At 51.3% G+C, this 18,196-nt stretch overlaps 1 protein-coding gene across 3 annotated transcripts in view; it reads left to right on the top strand.

The window, feature by feature from the left end:
• Positions 1–4,088: 4,088 nt before the first annotated feature.
• The window catches only part of CLMN (calmin), a 133,347-nt gene continuing 119,239 nt past the window's right edge, over positions 4,089–18,196 (top strand). For all 3 annotated transcript variants that reach the window (XR_001446430.3, XM_015144444.3, XM_015144443.3), the window contains exon 1: positions 4,089–4,254. Coding sequence is in view for 2 of the 3 variants with exons in the window: in XM_015144444.3 (XP_014999930.2) it covers positions 4,173–4,254 (82 nt within the window). In the remaining variant the exon portion in view is untranslated. The remainder of the gene's footprint in view (positions 4,255–18,196) is intronic.

Genomic DNA, 18,196 nt, shown 5'->3' with positions numbered 1-18,196 from the left:
ACAATCTGATTCCTGTTTAAGTCCTCCAAAGGCTCCTTGATGTCCTTTCCATAAGGGCTAAACTGCAGAGCCAGGCTACACTGTAGAGAGCTGGACTCCCTCCTCACAGGTGGATTCTGGGTCTTGTTCACAGTTGGGTGCTAGCACGGGGCCAGACCCTAGGTGACCAATGATTCCAGGGGATCTTTATGATATAGTGCAGCCTGGTGACATCATAATGCAAGCCCCCTGCCCAGGAGATGTTTTTGGTCCATTTGAAGGATAATCATTGGTCAGTCTAGCTAGGATCCACTATAATCACTTAATCGGATTAATTTGAAATTTCTAGAGATTTTTATATGCTGGTGAGCATTCTGATTTGAAGGAGTCAAGACGTTAAAAAAACACAACATAAACATATGACTAATACCACTTGCTAAGCATCAGTCTGGCCCACAGCAGGAAACTTTATGAAGTCATATTTGGGAGAGATGCGGGTAGGAGTAAGAGCTACCGGACAAAGACTGATTTTGCCTTGTTTTGTGATCTTGGGCGGGTTACTTCGTAGCTTTAAGCCCCACCTAAAACTGATCCCTGCCTCCTTGGCCTCATGAAGTCACTGCAAAGACCAAATGAACACTAGCTAAGGGCTGTCCAGACCCTCAAGGGTTGCGCACATGTGAGGGCTTGAGGCCGTGACCAGAGAAGGCAGCATCCCCCTTGCCAAAGCCCCCAACACACTCCTCTCCTGGAAGTGGCTGGGAGGGTGCACTGGGGCCATCTTCACTGTCCTATTCTTCCTCAAAGTGGGTCTGGGATGAGGAAACCTCTACCTGGGTTTCCTGCCAGAATTCATCAGTTCCCATAAGCAGAGGCAGGAAGACCATTTGGCCATCCATCATGAGACAGGTTGCAGGGAATCTGGACCTGTCTGGACCATGTTTTAGAAGCCCTTACATGGGAAGAGATGTTAGACTTAGTGATCTTTAAGGTTCATTTCGGGGATTCTCTACAATTCTCTGACTTCAAGTCCCTTCCCCCAGCAGAAATCAGTTTTAAACAATGACAAGGATTCTAGCAGGATTGGTCAACTTCTATAATCTCCAGTTTCTGGAAACTCCCAGGAAGCCAAGCCTTCAGGCAGAATACTTCTCCTTCCCCCAAAAAAAGTGCAAAAGAAAAAGAGGACTGTTGATTCATGAAATATGCCAAATACCTAATTCCTTCTGAAAGTCACACACCCTTCTTTCCCAGCCAGAACTCCAGATCCAGGAGGCTGTACACACCCAGAGGAAGGGACATATCATAGATTGTTATGTACCTGGTTCCCAAAAGCAGATGCTTTGCCTACTGCACATAAGCAAACTTCTTCTTTATCACCTTTCCAGGAGCGTACTGGGGCCTTGGACATGAAGGTCAATTGTGTTTTCACTTTGGTCCTCTGCTTTCTGGGTTCAGGCCTATAGTGAGAGTCATTCATTCATCCACCCATTTAATGTTGAGACCTCTCCCTGTGCCAGACACAGAGCAGTCCTTGTTTTCATGTACTTCACAATTTATTGGGGAAAACCTTCAAGTAAACATAATTATAGTAACACAATTATGGGGAAACAGAATTGCAGAGTTCATGGAATATTATGTGATTGTACCTAATATTATGGGAATTGTACAAGACAGGCACCCAGCTGGGCCTAGTGGTGTTGAAGTCTCTGAGGTGCACATCATTAGGCAGGAGTAAGCTAGGTAAAGGGGAAGTGCAGGGAGCAGGGGAAGGGCGTTTCAAGGGGGACAGTTGAGCAAAGGTCTGGAAGTGACTGGATGTGGCCAGGACCTGCGGCAGCTCAGCACTGCTGGCTCAAAAAGTGTACAGCCAGGATTGAGGGGCACAGATCAATCACAGATGACTTTTGTGACCCACTGAGGAGCCCAGAGACACTGTAGGAGACAGGGGTGATATTGACACACGAATTCAATGAATATTCAAGTACCTTTTAGAGGCCAGCCTCATGCTCAATACTGGCTTCTATTGCTTTTTGAAAAACACCTAAAATTCTTTCCACCTTACTGCAAAGCAAAGAAGTTCTTTAGGCTGAAAGTCGTCTCTGAGTTGGTGCTCAGTCAATGGCGATCATAGTCCGTCCCTGCCAGGGAGCTGTTGCTGCCTGGGTAATGTTCCCTAAATGACGTGGCTGTCCATTCCCAAGATCAGTCATCTTTGCATCATGAAAAATGGCCCATCCCCGTAGCTAACATCCACAGGGCACGTCGCTTAAAGACAGATTCCCTGTGACCTGCCTCATGATGGAGAACAACGCCGATTCTCTTAGCTCTTTGCTTTGTAAAGAAAATGGTTTTCAGCACAACTTCACCCCACAGCAATTATGGAAAATAAATTGAAGTGTAAAAACAGGGAGACGGCTAGCAGATGGGGCAAAATTAGCCTGGCTGCTACTACCATACTGGCTCCACACCACGCAGAAAGAGATCCTGCTCCCTGGAGTGTGAAATGACCACAAGATTAAGAATCAAGGCAGCGGGGAGGAAGTTTCTGCCTGAAGCCCAAGCACCCAGGAGCCCCTGATGGGGCCTCCACTTCTGTCTCCACAGATGCCACCTTCCCCCGCCCAAACTGCTGTCCCAGTGGTGGTTCCTCTCCTCCTTCTGGGCTCAGCTCCAAGGCCAGCCTTTAGAGACCTGTGCTGCTCTCCACCCCCATTCACAGTTCCTTAACCCAAACTGACTTTCTCCTTTCTAGAGTCCACTTTAGAAATCTCCTTCCCTTGTTTAATGGCTACCCGAAGCCCCTGCCCCCATGGGTGACTTCAGGGTAGACTCACCCTCCTTCAGGGCCCTGCCTCAAGGGCACAGGTCTGTCCTTCACGGGGACCTCCATAGCTACCGGGTAATTAGTGAGCAGCGGGGTTTCCCAGATTCATTGCTGTGAACAGAGCAGTGATGCACCTAGGCCCATGTGTTTCAACGCCCAGTGAGCCCTGTCCATTTTTCCCCCCTCTTGGAACACTGAATATTTAAAGCCATTGTCTTTGTGGCCTTAGTTGTCACAGAAGGGGACCAAGCGCTGAGCTGGGAGCAGGGGGCTGGGACTTCCTGCTCCTAAGTAATTCCTCAGCCCTGGGCAAATTCGGTAACTGGAGGGTCTCACTTTTAAGGAGTGTAAACCACATGGTGGGCCCCAAACAAGATAAGATCCTGGAATTCTCTAGAGTTCAACAGTGGAGGTGGGGAAGGAGGGGACCGGAAGTTCTGTCCTGGCATTTTCAGTAATTTCAGTAATTTCCACAGGAAGTTCTGTCCTGGCATTTTCAGTAATTTCAAGTGACCCCAGAGACAGCCACTTGGAGACTCAGTGGCCGGAGACCCCACAGCGTACCCCAGCTCTTAGGAGCTGGCCTGCTTCTTGCTCTTTCCTAGAAGCTGGAGTCACATCACTGGACCGGAAAAGGCTCCTGGTATCTAAACCAACGAAGAAGGCCCTTCCCCCACAGCCCCCCACTTTGGAGACTCCCACAACTTTACCTCTACACTAGTATAATCCCCGACCCAGGCCCTCGACGCTCCCCGTAGGGCTCCTAGGATTCGGGGATGGGTAGGACTCGGGTCCTGGTCCCTCCAAGTGGGGGTTGCCTCTCAAAAGTGGGCAGGGGACACGGAACCCGCGGACGGGGCGTCTTATTCCGGACAGGAGGGAGGGGTTGCCTCCTAGACCAGGTACTGAGAGCCGCGGGCCCACCTCCAGTTGCGTCACCTGGCCCACCGCCTCCTGAGACATCACAATCTGGGGGCCGGGACCCGCCTCATCACCGCCGGTTTGTAACCAAACAATCCAACCAACAAACACCCCGGAAAGAAAAAAAAACAAACTGGCCTGACCCAGCCTCCCGCCCCTGCCCCGCCCCGCCCCGCCCCTCGCCCCCCGGGGTCCCCGCCCCCGCACGGGGGAGTGAGCGCGAGCCCGGCGCCCCGCACCCGCCGCCCCGCGCTCGCTCGCTGCCAGCCCGCGGCGGGGGCGGCCCCGCCCGCGCCGCCCGCCCCGCCCGCGCCCCGCCCGCGCCCGCCGCGGCTCCAGCTCCGCGGCGCCCTCGCCGGGTGCGTGCCGCTCGCGCGCCCGCCCGCCAGGCTCTCCGCGCCCGCCGCCCGCGCCGCGCTGGCCCGGGCCCTCCCGCCCGCGCTTCATGGCTGCACACGAGTGGGACTGGTTCCAACGCGAGGAGCTCATCGGGCAGATCAGCGACATCCGAGTGCAGAACCTGCAAGGTAACGCAGCCCAGGCTCGCCCCGGGATCGCCCGGCCGGGCGCTCGGGGAGCCCGGGGCGCAGCTCAGACACTTGGCAACTCCCCCGCGCCGCCCCCGCTCGCCGGCCTCTAGTTGTTCCTGTCACTTGCCTTGGGGTGAGAGGCTGGGGTTGGACGCCCGCCCCCAAGCCCCAGGGCGGCCAGCTCCGGCCAGATTTACAGTTGCCCAGGGGGTGGGGCGCCACACGTGTGTGCGTTGAGGGGAGAGGGCTCTCATTTTCATTAGGGGGACGTCACCACCCCCTCCAGCCACCGCTGCGAGTTTGGAGAAGTTTGTACGTGGGCTGTTGGGGGCGGTGGCCCAGGTCAGGGAGGGGAGGAGACAGTGCGACTCTGTGTGTGTGTGTGTGTGTGTGTGTGTGTGTGTGTGTGTGTGTGTGAGAGAGAGTTCGCGCACTTCCTAAGTACCTTCGAGGCAAGGGGAATTGAATGGTGGGCGGTGCTTCGGGGGGTGATTTGGGGAGAGGGTGCCAGGGGTGCGGATCGGATCGGCGGGGTCAGTCAAGCACCCAACTCCAGCGGCCTCTTTGCTTAGGGAGCTGCCTCTCCCCTGCAGGATCAGGACTCCAAATGGGGAGAGGGCAAGAGCCCCCCCACCCCCAACTCCGACCCCGCCTGGGCACAGGACTTTGGGACCAAGGCGTCTACCTGGGAGGTAGCTGAGAAGAGGTGAAAAAGAAACTCCAGTGGTGGAGAGCGGCTGGGGGTGGCGGTGCCACACATGAAGTGTGTTTCTCTTTCAAAATAATTTATTCAATGTGGAAACTTAGAAAGCACACAAATATTTGAAGGAAAAAAGTCACCCATAATCTCCCCCCCACAACCTACCCACCCAAAAGAGAGCTGCTATTCATGGAGATGTATCTCCAGCTTCTTTTTTTTTTTCATGTGTGAACTTTGCAGAACTAGACAAAACACCACTTCTGGCCCTTCTTCACCCACATTGACCCGTGCAGGTGAAGTTTCTGTAGCTGCTTCCCCTGCAGGCTTGGGTTTCTAGAGAGTTCAAGATTAGGAGTGGCTAGGAGCTGGGAGGCCTGGGCAGAGAGGCGATGGGGCTGTGGGTGCCCTCCCCCAGCGAGGGCAGCGACTTTGCTGTTGGAGGGCAGGGAGCCCCAGCTGCTGGGGGATGGCCAAGCAGTCAAGTTTAAACATTACACCTGATTAAATGTTTCCTGGGAGCCTAGGTGGATCTGTCCCGTCCCTAGGTTGGGCAAGGACTGTGCTGGCAGAGGTGACCTCAAAAAGGAGTGAGGAACCTCCTGGGGTGGACACTGGAAACTGAGTTTGCTCTGTGCCTGTCTGATCTCTTCTGGCTGTGATTTGTGTTAGAGGAGGGGGCTTGGGCTGGGTTGTTGAAAGTGATCTCTTTTGATAATAAGCCAAGTGCCTGGATCCTGTTGCCTGAGAAGAACTGACATCCTCTTTGGGGGTGGGCATTAGTGTCTACTGAGATGCGGTCTTGTTTGGACTGTCAGGGTGTGTGTGTACCTGTCTTTCTTAGGCAATCATTGAGTGTTTAATAAGCACATACTAACCAATGCTTGGTGTAACAAGTCCCTGCATTCCTCTAGGATTAGCTCCTGGTTTAGAGAAGATTGACTGTTGTGAAGAGATGCCCCGCAATATGAGCATTAGGTTACAACCAGAACAGTGGGAGAAGGTTTCACAGACTAGGGACAATTTGAGATGGGTCCTGGAGGTTGGGTAGGAGTTCACTGAGTAGGCTCCTCTCCCTCAGCTCCCAGTGAACTGTCCTCACTTTTAGGCAAATGTCAGTTACAATTTAAGCATCAACAGGCTTTGCCATTAAAAAAATAAACTTTTAAATTTATGTACATGTTTAAATGTGCACTTATTCTTAAGTTCAAGAAAGCTTTATGTTTGGGTACATCTATGTAACAACCACCCAGATCAAGGTGTAGATTTCCAGTAACCTAGATGATGGTTTCATCTTCTTTCCCAGCCAGTAACACTGCCCCTGACCACCAAGGGAACTAGCTTGATCTTCATTACTGAACATTAGTTTTGCCACTAGAACCTGATATACAATTGGATCATACAGTGTGTACTCCGGCCTTTTTTTTTTTTTTTTTTTTCAGTATTGTGCTGGTGTTATTCTTCTGTGCTCTCGCCTGTGTCTGGACCTCCTTTTCTTGCTGAGTGCTATTCCATGGTATGGATGCACCACCGCTTGATGATCCATTCACCTGTTGAGGGTCCTTTGGGTTGTGTGCATTTTGGGGCTATTATGAATGAATGAAGCTGTCTGTGTCTTTGGGGGGCATTAGCACTGTAGAGTTACCGTGTCGGACTTTGTGCTTTGCTTAGCATTGCTGAGAAGAGGCTGGGAATGGAGTGGGGGCAGGCATCTGTCTTCTCTTGATTTTTCCCTTGGTTAGTCTCTTGACCGAATGCTTAATAGGCGTTTTCTCTCCTTGCTCCTGTGGTACTCAGGAAGTCTCAGCCAAAGGGCCCAGTCCAGAAGGTGCTCCACGCCGAGCTTAGAGCATCTGCCATAACTGGCTGTCGGATGTCAGCTGGCCCCAGATGTGCCTGGATGATTGGCTTTGGGGGCCACCAGCAGGGGCCTTGTTCTTCTGAACTCAGTGCAGGGGATAGTCAAGTTAAGGGGGTCAGGAGGAGTCCAGCCAGAGGGGCTGCCATTGAAGCTGTGTGCCTGCTTACAGCACAGGTAGTCGCAGTTGTCGTGGCGATGGAAGGAGGGCTACTGTGGGATCTTATGGATCTGTAATCATAGGGATTGAGAAGGATTCCCGGCCTCCGTCTGCAGGCAGCAGCTGCTGTCAGGGTCAGGCATTCCTGATTCTTTTCAGAAAGCTTTGACTCCCTTGGGGCCCTGGGATGGGGTGATCCTGGGGTCATTAATGAGGGGTAGCCCTGAGGTTACAGCCTCTGGGATATTGCCTTTCAGGGAAGAATAGTTTCATAATAGAGCTGTATCTTTCCATATATCCATATGTTTAAGTTGACTTAGATGTATCTTGGCCTCTGCTCACTTGCTCATCCGAGGCTTTTATCTCTCATGCTGAACAGTGGGATTCTGAAATCCATGCAATATGATTGTGATGTCATAGATCCTCCCCCAAAAAACATTGGAATGAAGATTTCCAGACCTGTCTTTGGAGGTCAGGGTGAGCTGGGCAGAGTGGTGGCCCCTCCCAAGAGGCCTGCCACTCACCTTCCTGTGTCTGAGCAGATGCAGTTCTCATGGATATGTTCACATGCGTAGCTCAAAAAGACCTTTGTCAAGGAGGAGCCCTCTGGCAGAGCATGGACATGTCCCTCTGGGCAGACTGCCTGTGCCACCCTCACAGGGTCCCTTGCAAGGAAACGGGGGTGGTCCAAGCTGTTGACCTTTTTGGAGAGGAGAAGATAGAATTGCAGGATGCTGGCAGCCTCTGCCAGGTGGTCCCCGCTTCCTTGGAGCCATGTGGGAAGGCAGGGACATATTTTCTAGAATTGACGTTAGAGGTGGTGAGTTAATAGGTCTGTGTGTTAATTCCCTGCCTGGCTGTTGGCTACAAGGGCTCTGGTGTCCTTCCAAAGACAAGCTACTCCGGCTGCCCCCTCTCCCTGTTTGCCTGAACCTCGGGGTCCAGCTCAGTATTCCACCAGTTCTGGGGATCACTGTACTGTTGGACAAAAAGGGGTGTCAGGCCAGGATTTAAAGAAGACTCCATTCATGTGGGAAGCCTCCACCACCCGAGAAACCCACAGCCCTTCTCTGAGCAGTTTAGCACATGTGTGTCGAGCACATAGCATCTTGCAGACATTGGGGAATGAAAGCTGGTTCTAGTCTTTGCCTCTCAGGAGCGTGAAACTGTCCTGGGCACCCAGCCAGACTGGAGCATGAATTTTCTGATTCTAGCAGTGCAGAGGTCAGTTCTGCTTTGGGCCATCCGCTGTCGTTCTGGTACTTTTGGGGTTTGATGCTGTAATTCTTGACCTGGACTTCGAAGGCCAAGCAGAAACTTGACTGCGTAGGTTCTGGGTTGCACAGTGCAGAAGGGAGAGAAATTATTGGAATCCCCTCAAGGCAGGCTCAGAGGCAGGGCAGGGCCCGCGTTTTCAGAAGGATCAGCCCCGGCCCGTGTGGCCCACTTTCTCCTTTTGTTCCACTGGCTCAGGCCCAGGCGCAGGTGTTCCTCATGCGAGCTTGGACTCCGCAGTGACTGACTTCTTTACTGCTTTCCACCCACCACCTGGCCTCTCCAGCATGTTGTTGCTGAAGCCACCAGTAGGTTTTGTGACCTACAGCAGAGCTTCCCAACCCCGTGAGCTAAGGGCAACACAGCTCTTTGGTCCACCCCAGGACAAACAGTGTCATGGTCCCATGTCACCATGAGAAAAAGGCTGGGTTGCACTGGCTTACAGGATGAAGTCCAAGCCCCTTGACCTGCTGTTCAAGGTCACCTGTGGCCTGGCTCAGGATGCCACGCCAACCTTCTCTCCCATAACTCCCCAGCACTTCCTGCCCCCACAGCCTGCCCCTCCAGTTCCTTATCGCCCCATCTTTACCTCCCTATCTCTAGACCTTCCTTTCACACAGCAGTGGAGCATGCAGCGGTCGGATGGGATGCTGCCGTGGTCACTGTTATCCAGCAGCCAGAGAAGGGATGGAGCCAAGTGGGGACTGTTCCCGTTCCCACCTCCGCCAGCTCTTAGAGGGCACAGCAAGTGCACTGAAGGTTTCTATATAAAAACTCAAAGAAAACCAAATGCACAGGTTTCCTGTCAAGGAACTGCCTGCCAGGGCACTACCCCTGGGGCTGTGTGCTTGGTTCTAAGGGATGAATCATCATGTAGAAAGTGTCTTTCTGGCCGTGGCTGGGGTCAGGCCACGGGCTTTGAGTTCATTCCTGATTACAGGCAAAAGGCCGTGTTCTAGTGCCGGCTCCATCCCTATCTCATGGTGTGGATTTTTCCCGAGGGGCCTTTCCAGGTGGAGCATTGTGCAGCTGGGGAAGCCACAGCCAAGACTCAGAGGCTGAAGGCCTGAGCCCGGGTCCTGGCTTTGTCGCGAACTTGTTGTGAGATTCTGGAAAATCTCTCTCCCTTGCTGTTCCTTAGTTTCCTCATTTGCAAAATGAGAGGGTTGGTTTATCTGGGGCTCAAATCTACCCCTGGGAAGGTGGTCAAGGAGTGGCAGGCCTGGGCAGGTGCCCACCTAAAGCCATCTGCATTCCATCCCCTGGCATGCATGAGTGATGGCTGGTGTGTGACTCTGGGCTCTGCTAAGCACTGCTGGCTGCATCCTAGATTCTTTTCACTGTGGAGTGCTGGAGATTCACTTCCACGAAGTGTCCCGGGTAGAAAATGCTGCATTTCATAAGCTTTGCTATACAAGTACACATGGTAAATGATGTCCATTCTTGGCTTGTCCTTGGCTGTCAAGCTGAAGTTACCTAGGGAGGTTTAGTGGCCAGCCGGCAATCAGGACAAACAGGGGGCTCCGGACTCCACCCATGCATGTTTGTACCAAGGAACAAGAGTGTTCAGGGGCCAGGTCAAACAGAAGCCCATCTCGCAAATGACTTTTCAGCAGGGAGAGAGAAGCCCTCAGTCCAGTTGGCAGGAGACCGAGGAAGAGGTTTCGCCACTGAATCACGTGTCAGCAGCCACGACTTTGCATCAGAGCAGTCCAGAGCTGCCTGCTGGCCCTGCAGCCTCGTGAGAGAGGCGGCTGTCTTACCAGATCGACAGCTCTGGGGAAGCAACCGTTTGCCCAAGAGGCCCAGATTTCATCAACTGCCCTCCCTGACCTGTGGAACACTCTGGCATTTAATTTTTCACTGGAATAGCTGAGGCTCTGGACAAAGTCCCTCTGCCCAACAAGCCATAGATCACATCTGCCCTATGTCTAAGGGGAAGAGAGAAAAATAAAGTAATTGTCTTTTCTGTGATTGAACCATTAAAAGTGAACTCCCCATTCCCATGGAAACCTTTTTGTAAATTTTTTTTTTCTTTCCCCGTGCCTCTTTTTTTTTTGTTTAAACAGTGGTAGATTGCGTTAGTCACAGAAGGAATTAGAGGCAGCATCAGAAATCATAAGTGCAGCATCAAAAAACCTTGAACTTTTTCTTTCTTTCTAGGTCTTCTTTTCCTACTTTCTTTCTATCAGAGTAGGGATTTGCAAATCATGGCCCACAGGCCAAATCTGGCCCGCAGCCTCTTTTTGTGAATAAAGTTTTATTGGCACATAGCCACACCCATTTATTTGCATATTGCCTATGGCTGCTTTTGCAGGACAAGGGAACAGCTGAGTAGTTGAGGCAAAGAAGTACCCACAAAACCAAAACTATGTATCATCCAGCCCAGTGTAGAAAAAGAGGAAGATAGAAATGGAGAAAGTGTTAGTAAAATGCTCTCAGCAAAAGAAAAGGGGTATGTGTATGTGTGTTTTTTATTTTTATTTTTATTTTTGAGACAGAGTTTTACTCTTGTCACCAGGCTGGAGTGCAATGGCACGATCTTGACTCACTGCAACCTCCGCCTCTTGGGTTCAAGCAATTCTTCTGCTTCAGCATCTTGAGTAGCTGGGATTACAGGCATGCGCCACCATGCCCGGCTAATTTTTGTATTATTAGTAGAGACGGGGTTTCACCATGTCGGCCAGGCTGGTCTCGAACTCCTGACCTCAGGTGATCCACCTGCCTCGGCCTCCCAAAGTACTGGGATTACAGGTGTGTCACTGCACCAGGCCGTGTATGTGTATTTTTTGTGTGTATCTGTGTGTGTGTGTGTGAGAGATGTTTTTGCTTAAGTCAGCTGCTCCGCCTTGTAACAGCAGCCCAGGATGAAAACCATCAAGATGCCCCCACATCCCAGAACTCAGGCGTTGTCTTGGAACCGCGGCCACGTGCCTCCCACACTTGCCTGGTCATTGTTATCCCACGTGTGATTCTATCCAGAAGAAAACCCCAACATCTGTGGTATAAGGGATCACTCTTCTTTCCAGCAGCAAGATGTGAATATAGTGGCCTAGGAGGCTGGAATCAGGTTGGTGGGGTGAGGCCAGAGTAGGAAAGGTGTCCTTGTCAGCAAGTATCAGGCTGCTATGCAGAATACGGCAATCTGGAAGACTTCCTGTAGGAAGTTAGGAACTGTATTTTCTAAACCTAGACCCAGGGCACGTGATCTGGTGATGACAGCAGGGAATGCTTGTTGTATGTGTGACAGCCCAACCTTCTCCAAAGGGTGCCTTTCTGCCTGGGGTACATTTTGAACCTGCTTTAGAAATGGGCTTACCCACTCAAAGCCTGGTCCTTTGATCAAATAACAGTTGTCGAGTCCTCCTGAAATTCTGGGAGCTTGGGATGGAGGGATGGGTGAATGGGACACGCTAGGAGTTCTCAGTACAGAGAGGACAGGGGTGTGGTGAGGTTGAGATCAGCGTGTAGGAACTGTGGGGTCCTGCAGGAGCGTAGGGTGGAGAGGGAGGCCCAGTCCAGCCTTGAGGGGGATATTTGCACAGCTGGACGGCCCTGTAGGTTTCTTTGTAAGTTTGGTGGAGAACAGGATAGTGGCAACAGGCCTGAGCTGAGAGTGTACAGACCAGGGCTCTGGTCACGGGGCTGCCACCACCTGACCACAGAACCCCGGGGAGGCTTCCTGACAGAAGGCAGGAGAGTGGGACTCAGGGGAAGGAAGAGGCCCGCGTGAGTCACAGACTGTCTACCCAGGAGGCCAGAGAACGTGGTAATGTCATGTCACAGTGGTTGCCTGTATGTTCTGTATCCCTGGGATGAAGAAGGTGGCAGAAGATGGGGCACAGAGGAGAATATGTCCCATAAACCCACTGGGTAGGGGAGCTTGTTTTGGGGGGTCATGGGGTCAGGGAGAGTCCCAGCAAGCTCCTCAGCGGGACAGAAGCCAGGGTTGGGTCAGGGAATGCAGGATGGTGCGTCCCAGATGGGCCCATGCAGTTGACCTTCACCTTTTATTTCTGTTCCTCTTTTTATTTGGTTCCCTTGTGTTCTACTGCTTCTTGGAGATTGTGGTCCAGTGTCCCCAAAGCACAGAAAAAGCAAGGAGGATTTGGGGAATTTACAGAAGCCCTGGGGTCATTAGGATTTGGGGAATTTACAGAAGCCCTGGGGTCATTTTGGTGTTGACCAGAACTACTTTCAGCTCCTGCAGAGCTGCAGACCTCCGGTTCTAACTGCAAGGACCCCAGGGCTCCGATGGTGGAGGCACGCCCCACCCCTGCTTTCCTCTCCTAGGGGGTTCTCCATGCAGCCAGGAGCCTTTGCGGTATTTATATCCCTCTCCTTTTTAAAACTATTTTTAATCCTCTATGGTATGACATACTTAAAAGCAGTGTTCTGAGCCCTTCCAGCTGAGAACTGGGGCGGCAGGTGGGGAGGGGGCTCGGAGGTGACCTGCCAATCTGGTGGTGGAGGAACCTGAACCTTCAGATAGCACTGTTCACGTGCCCCTTCCCTTGCCTGCCGTGTCCCATCACTCCTGGCCCTGAATATCTGTCACACTTGGGCCTTCCCATGTTTGCCTCCTTTGCACACATTCTCCTTGTTAATTGCCACGACCACTGTCTACCCTACCTCCAGTGCCCCTGTCCTGCTCCGGCCGTGCAACCTGAAGACATTTCTCGCACCCGGTCCATCTCTTCACCAGGGCTCTTTGCCCTTGGGCAGAAGCACTGCTCTGTGCCCTGCCCCCATCTCTCCTGGCCTTCCTTGAAGGAGCTGGGCCACAGCTGCACCCAGGTGTCTTCCGGGTTCGCCCATAGGCCATGCCCTTTCCCCTTGCTCTGCCTTTGTCCACACAGTCCTTTCTGCAGAGAATGACTGTGACCATGCCCAGAACAGCCTCTTTGGGCCCTGTCTGTGCCCTCCTGGGCAGAACTCACAGTCCTGGGGTCTGGACTCCCAGGGGCTTCACAAATGCCCTCTGAGCCCGCCTCTGAGTGGAACCCTGAGTGGAGTGTGTGCATCTTTGTCCTGCCAGCCCCTAACATGAAGCAGGTCTTCAGAACCGTTATAGGCTGGACAGTGCCTCCCCCTGCAAGATGTCCACATCCTAATCCCCCAAACGGGTGAATATGTCCTCTTCCTTGGTAAAAGGGACTTGGCAGATGTGATTAAGTGAAGAATCTTGAGATAAGGAGATTATCTTGGATTATCCAAGTGGACCCAACTAATTACAAGCCTCCTTCTAAGAAGGAAGCAGGAGGGTCAGAGAGAGAGGGAGAGAGGAGATGTGATCATGGAAGCAGAGTTGAGAGCGGTGCTGCTGCAGGATGGGGCCAGGAGCCAAGGAACGCAGGGGCCTTGTGTTAGGCTGTTTTTGCATTGCTCTAAAGAAATACCTGAGGCTGGGTAATTTACAAAGAAAAGAAGTTTAATTGGCTCACGGTTCTGCAGGCTGTTCAGGAAGTGTGGTGCCAGCATCTGCTTCTGGGGAGGCCTCAGGAAGCTTTCAATCATGGCAGAAGGGAAGGGGAGCCAGTGCAGGGCCCACTTCCAACACTGTGGATCACATTTCAACCTGAGATTTGGAGGGGACACACACCCAAACCATATCAGGCCTCTACAAGCCAGAAGAGGGAACACCTGGATTCCCCTTTAGAATCTCCAGAAGGAACACAGCCTTGCCTGTAACCTTGGTTTTAGCTGGTAAAACCCATTCAGACTTCTGACCTTCAGAACTAGAAGAGAATATATTTGTGTTGTTTTCAGCCACTAAGCGTATGGTAATCTGTCACAGCAGCCATGGGAATCTCATACACAAATAAATAACAAATGGCTGTCAAGCCTTCTCTGCTTCCGTAGAATAGACACATTGGGGAGATATTTGCACAGCTGGACTGCCCTGTAGGTTTCTCTGCGAGTTTGGTGGAGACCAGGGTGGGGGCAGCAAGCTTTAGCTGAGAGTGCACAGACCAGGGCTGTGGTCACAGGGCTGCCACCGCCTGGCTGGAGAACTCGGGGAGGCTTCCTGACAAAGGGCAGGAGTGGGCTTTAAGAGGAAGGGAGAGGCCAGCGTGAGCCAACAAACTCTTTACCCAGGAGACCAGAGAAGGTGGTGGCATTGTGTCATGGTAGTCTCTCCTCTATGCCCTGTGGCCCTGGGACAAAGAGGGTGGCATCATAGTGTCCTCTAGTTGCATACACTGTTGTGTGGATTCTGGGACTGGACATGTTCTGGCAGCAGTAACATCTCTGTTCTAATCCTTGTGTTCTTTTGGAGTGGAGATACATGAACCCTGGAAATGCCGTTACCCTAGAGCAAGCTGAGTCCTGGTTGTGTTGGGTAAGCAATCTTCTACTTGATGTGAAATATGTTTGTTTAGAAAACAAGAGAGCATCATTAAATTACGGTTCTATAGACAGTTTCCAAGTTTTCATTTTATTGCATCACATACTGAAAGTCCCAGGCTAGACATGTAAGCTACAAGGGACTTCAACTGCCAAATAATGGGGAAAAAAGCCGTAATCCTACCTCACTGTTTCAGTGCTGTTGAATGATGTCATCTGTGTCTCCCACCTCCCTGGCCTCCCTCTCCCTCCTTGGCTGAACACGGGATTAGCCCCACAATTTTCATGGCCCCAGTTCCATTGTTGTCTCCTGGTAGGTTTGTGAAACCAGTAATGATCATGGATAACCACACTTCCCATTTTTTTTCTTCTGTTTCTACTTATTTTTATAAAACAAGGATGAAATGCAATCAGACATTCCAGTAATATTCCAAATAGATGGCTGTGTGGCTGAAAAAGCTCCCCCATGCGCGCGCACGGCTTCTTCCTTGTCAGACCACACTGGGGGAGTTGCAACCTGAGTTACAGAAGACAATCTGTGGTATTGTTGTTGTTGCAATATGTATAATACATAGTGCATGCTGTATAAAAATCAATTAAGTCAGGGACTGTCTTTATTGGTTTTAGGGCACTGATGTGATCATGCGGAGTGTGTGCGAGGAGGGGGTTGGTAGGCTGGGGAGAGGTGACCACAGTGCAGGTCCCTGTGCCATGTCCTTGAAAGAACTCTCATGCATTATTATCAGCCCCGAGAACTAAGGCTGAGTGAGATTGTCACAGGTTCCAAGCCATTGAGTTAATAAGTGGTGGAACCAAGAATCAGAGGTAAGCCTGGGAAGGTGAAGTCAGGCAGGGGCTGGGTAGTAAGATGAGATTTGAATGTGGGGACATGGGGAGAGACTTAACCAGCATTAGATCAAGGACCAGGTGGTGCTCGAGAGGGCAATTGACTTACTTGGAGCCCAGAAAGAAAACTGCACCCCAGCTAAAGGATGTTGGGCAAGATGTCAACCAGCCTTGCTGCTGAGCCTTATCAGAGTCTGTTCAGTGGCCCAGCTGGTTCTGTTTAGAGTCATTTACACACCAGGTTTCTTGAACGAACAAAGTAAAGGCTGACTTGTTGACTGAAGATTTCTGCCTGGTGATTCCCTGGGGTGGATCTCAAAAGAGTGGAGATAGGGATGCCGTCTGAAGAAATTGAGGAGATGAAATTCTCATAACCTTGAATGATGGCAGAAGTGAGCAGAGGCAGCCATGGGAACCACCCTCTCGTCCCCATGTTGTGTTACGGCGATGGCAGATGATAAAGCAGAGCCATCTCCATTATGTCGTTTAACGCTGATGTAACATTCTAGGGCCCCTACTTCACAGATGCACACTCCAAGGTCAGAGGGGCTCAGTGGCTTTGCCCTGTTCTCAGCGAGTGAGCAGCAGACGTGAGGTTTCACAGCACACTGTGGTATCTCCAGGTATTTGCTGCAGCGCCCTAGACTCACCAGGCCTTTCTGGAGGCCGGTCTACAAAGGCTACTTACTGTCCTTTCGTGTACACAAGTGTGGAGCTCTCTCTTGGAGAGGTGGCCTGGCCTGTGAGCTTAACTGTGATCTAAAACAAACCAAACGTGTTACCTCCCGATTCAAAGCCAAGGGCCTTGGGCGCTGAAAGCAGGAAGTTGCCCTGGCAATGGCCTGTATTGAATTCCCAGGAGTACCGTGGTCAAGGGCCATGAAATGGCATGTGATGGCTGACCCGTGGGAGACAGAGATGTCACAATGCCATGAGGTCAGTGAGGGGCTTCGAGTGGGCGAGGAAAGGAAGAGGAACAGCGGGAATCAGATAAGTGCTGTAGTCCTAGGTTGAGGCTGTGTAGGGTAGGCACTGCTACACTTGGATTTGTTGTTAGTGATGGTTTGCCCGGGTAGACCAGAAGCCCTATTGGGTCAGGTGCTGGAGTCTGCCCTGGCCACCCCTGTGACCCAGGCTTAGAGAGTGCTCAGTTTATATTGTTGAATGCGTGAATGTGGAATCAAAGGGAGAGTGTGGATGCTGGGTTTGGCAGAGCTGGGTTTGAGCCTGTTTTCAGTATTGACTGGCTGTGGGTAGCTGTGAGCCCGACCCTGTCTTTTTGGTGGAAAGAGATGATAACCCCAACTTCTCCTGGTTGCTAGAACATTCAGTGAGGTCACATGTCTTCATCAATGCCTGTTTCCCCATTCCCTTGCCCTTCCTTTAAGGTTTCTATGGAAAACAGTGACACCCCAGCCCCCTTCCCTGGAGGATACGGCTTGCATTGTTTTTTAAGCTGATGATTTTAGTATTTTCTTCCATGTCTCTAAATAACATGCATGTATTGCTTCATCTTGATTTTTTGGTTCTCAGCTCTGGTTTCTTTCTGTAGAAGGTGAGGATGTAGGACTCCTCTTTACCTCCTTTAACCTCAAATCTGCCCCCTCTCTCAACTTCCTAACGTATTTTCATCATGATTTTGGTAAGATCGGTAATTGGGGTTTACAGTGTCAGTAGTAGGTCAGTACTCTTCAGAGCTTAGTTGTGTAGTCAATGATGGTCACTTTTCCTTAACTGATCGGCTTTTTGTTTTCTTTGGAATTAAATATTGTCTGCTGTTGCTGTTGGTGGTGGGGTGTGGCTTATTAATTCATCTGAAACTCTCTTACTATTCTAGATCTCTTTAAGTTGTTTGGGTGCATCAGGTAAAGTATCTCATTTATCTCTTCTCTTTTTTTGTTTGAGATGGAGTCTAGCTCTGTCGCCCAGGTGTGATCACTGTCTGCGCAGTGGTGTGATCTCGGCTCACTGCAACCTGCGCCTCTTGGGTTCAAGTGATTCTCCTGCCTCAGCCGCCACTTCCCAAGTAGCTGGGATTACAGGTGTGCACCACCACGCCCAGCTAATTTTTTTGTATTTTTAGCAGCGATGGGGTTTCACTGTGTAGGCCAGGCTGGTCTTGAACTCCTGACCTCAAATAATCTGCCTGCCTCCGCTTCCCAAAGTGTTGAGATTACAGGTATGAGCCAACATGCCTGGCTAGTTCTCTCTTCTTGAGCAAGTCTGGCGCCTCTGACTTTCTTCAGTCTGAACTTGTGCTGTCCTCCACATTTGGGGCCCAGCTGTCACCTGGACTGCTTGTCACTGTCACCTGTGGTCCCCCTCGCTTCTCTCCTGAGTCAGATCTCCTGCTTTGTGCCTTTCTCTGACGGCTTCACTCCTTGAATACAGGAGCACATCCTTCCTGAGAGAGAGTGCCTGGGTGGTAGATTCTCTTGAGAATTTGTGCAGGGGAAAATGAACTTATTGTCTGTTTCTTGATTGCTACATTAGCTGGGCATCAAATTCCGGGTTGGAAATGATTTTCCTTCAGTGTATTGAAGTGTTCCTGGCTCCACTGTCTGCCTCCTTCTAGGGTAGCTATAGAGAAGCGTGAAGTCATCTCTGGTCCTCCGTGTGCATCCTGCTTCATGCTGTCTGGAGACTCACAGGAGCCTTGGTTTGTCCCCAGCAACCTGAGACTTCAAGGTGACCTGCCTTGGTGCTGGTCTCTTTGTCTGTTATGCTGTGCCCTTAGTGAGACCTTTTTGGAAAC

The sequence above is a fragment of the Macaca mulatta genome, chromosome 7, assembly GCF_049350105.2.
Source record: "Macaca mulatta isolate MMU2019108-1 chromosome 7, T2T-MMU8v2.0, whole genome shotgun sequence".
Lineage (NCBI taxonomy): Eukaryota > Metazoa > Chordata > Mammalia > Primates > Cercopithecidae > Macaca > Macaca mulatta.
The sequence above is the reverse complement of the archived record's forward strand: the minus strand, read 5'-3'. Positions and strand labels throughout refer to the sequence as shown.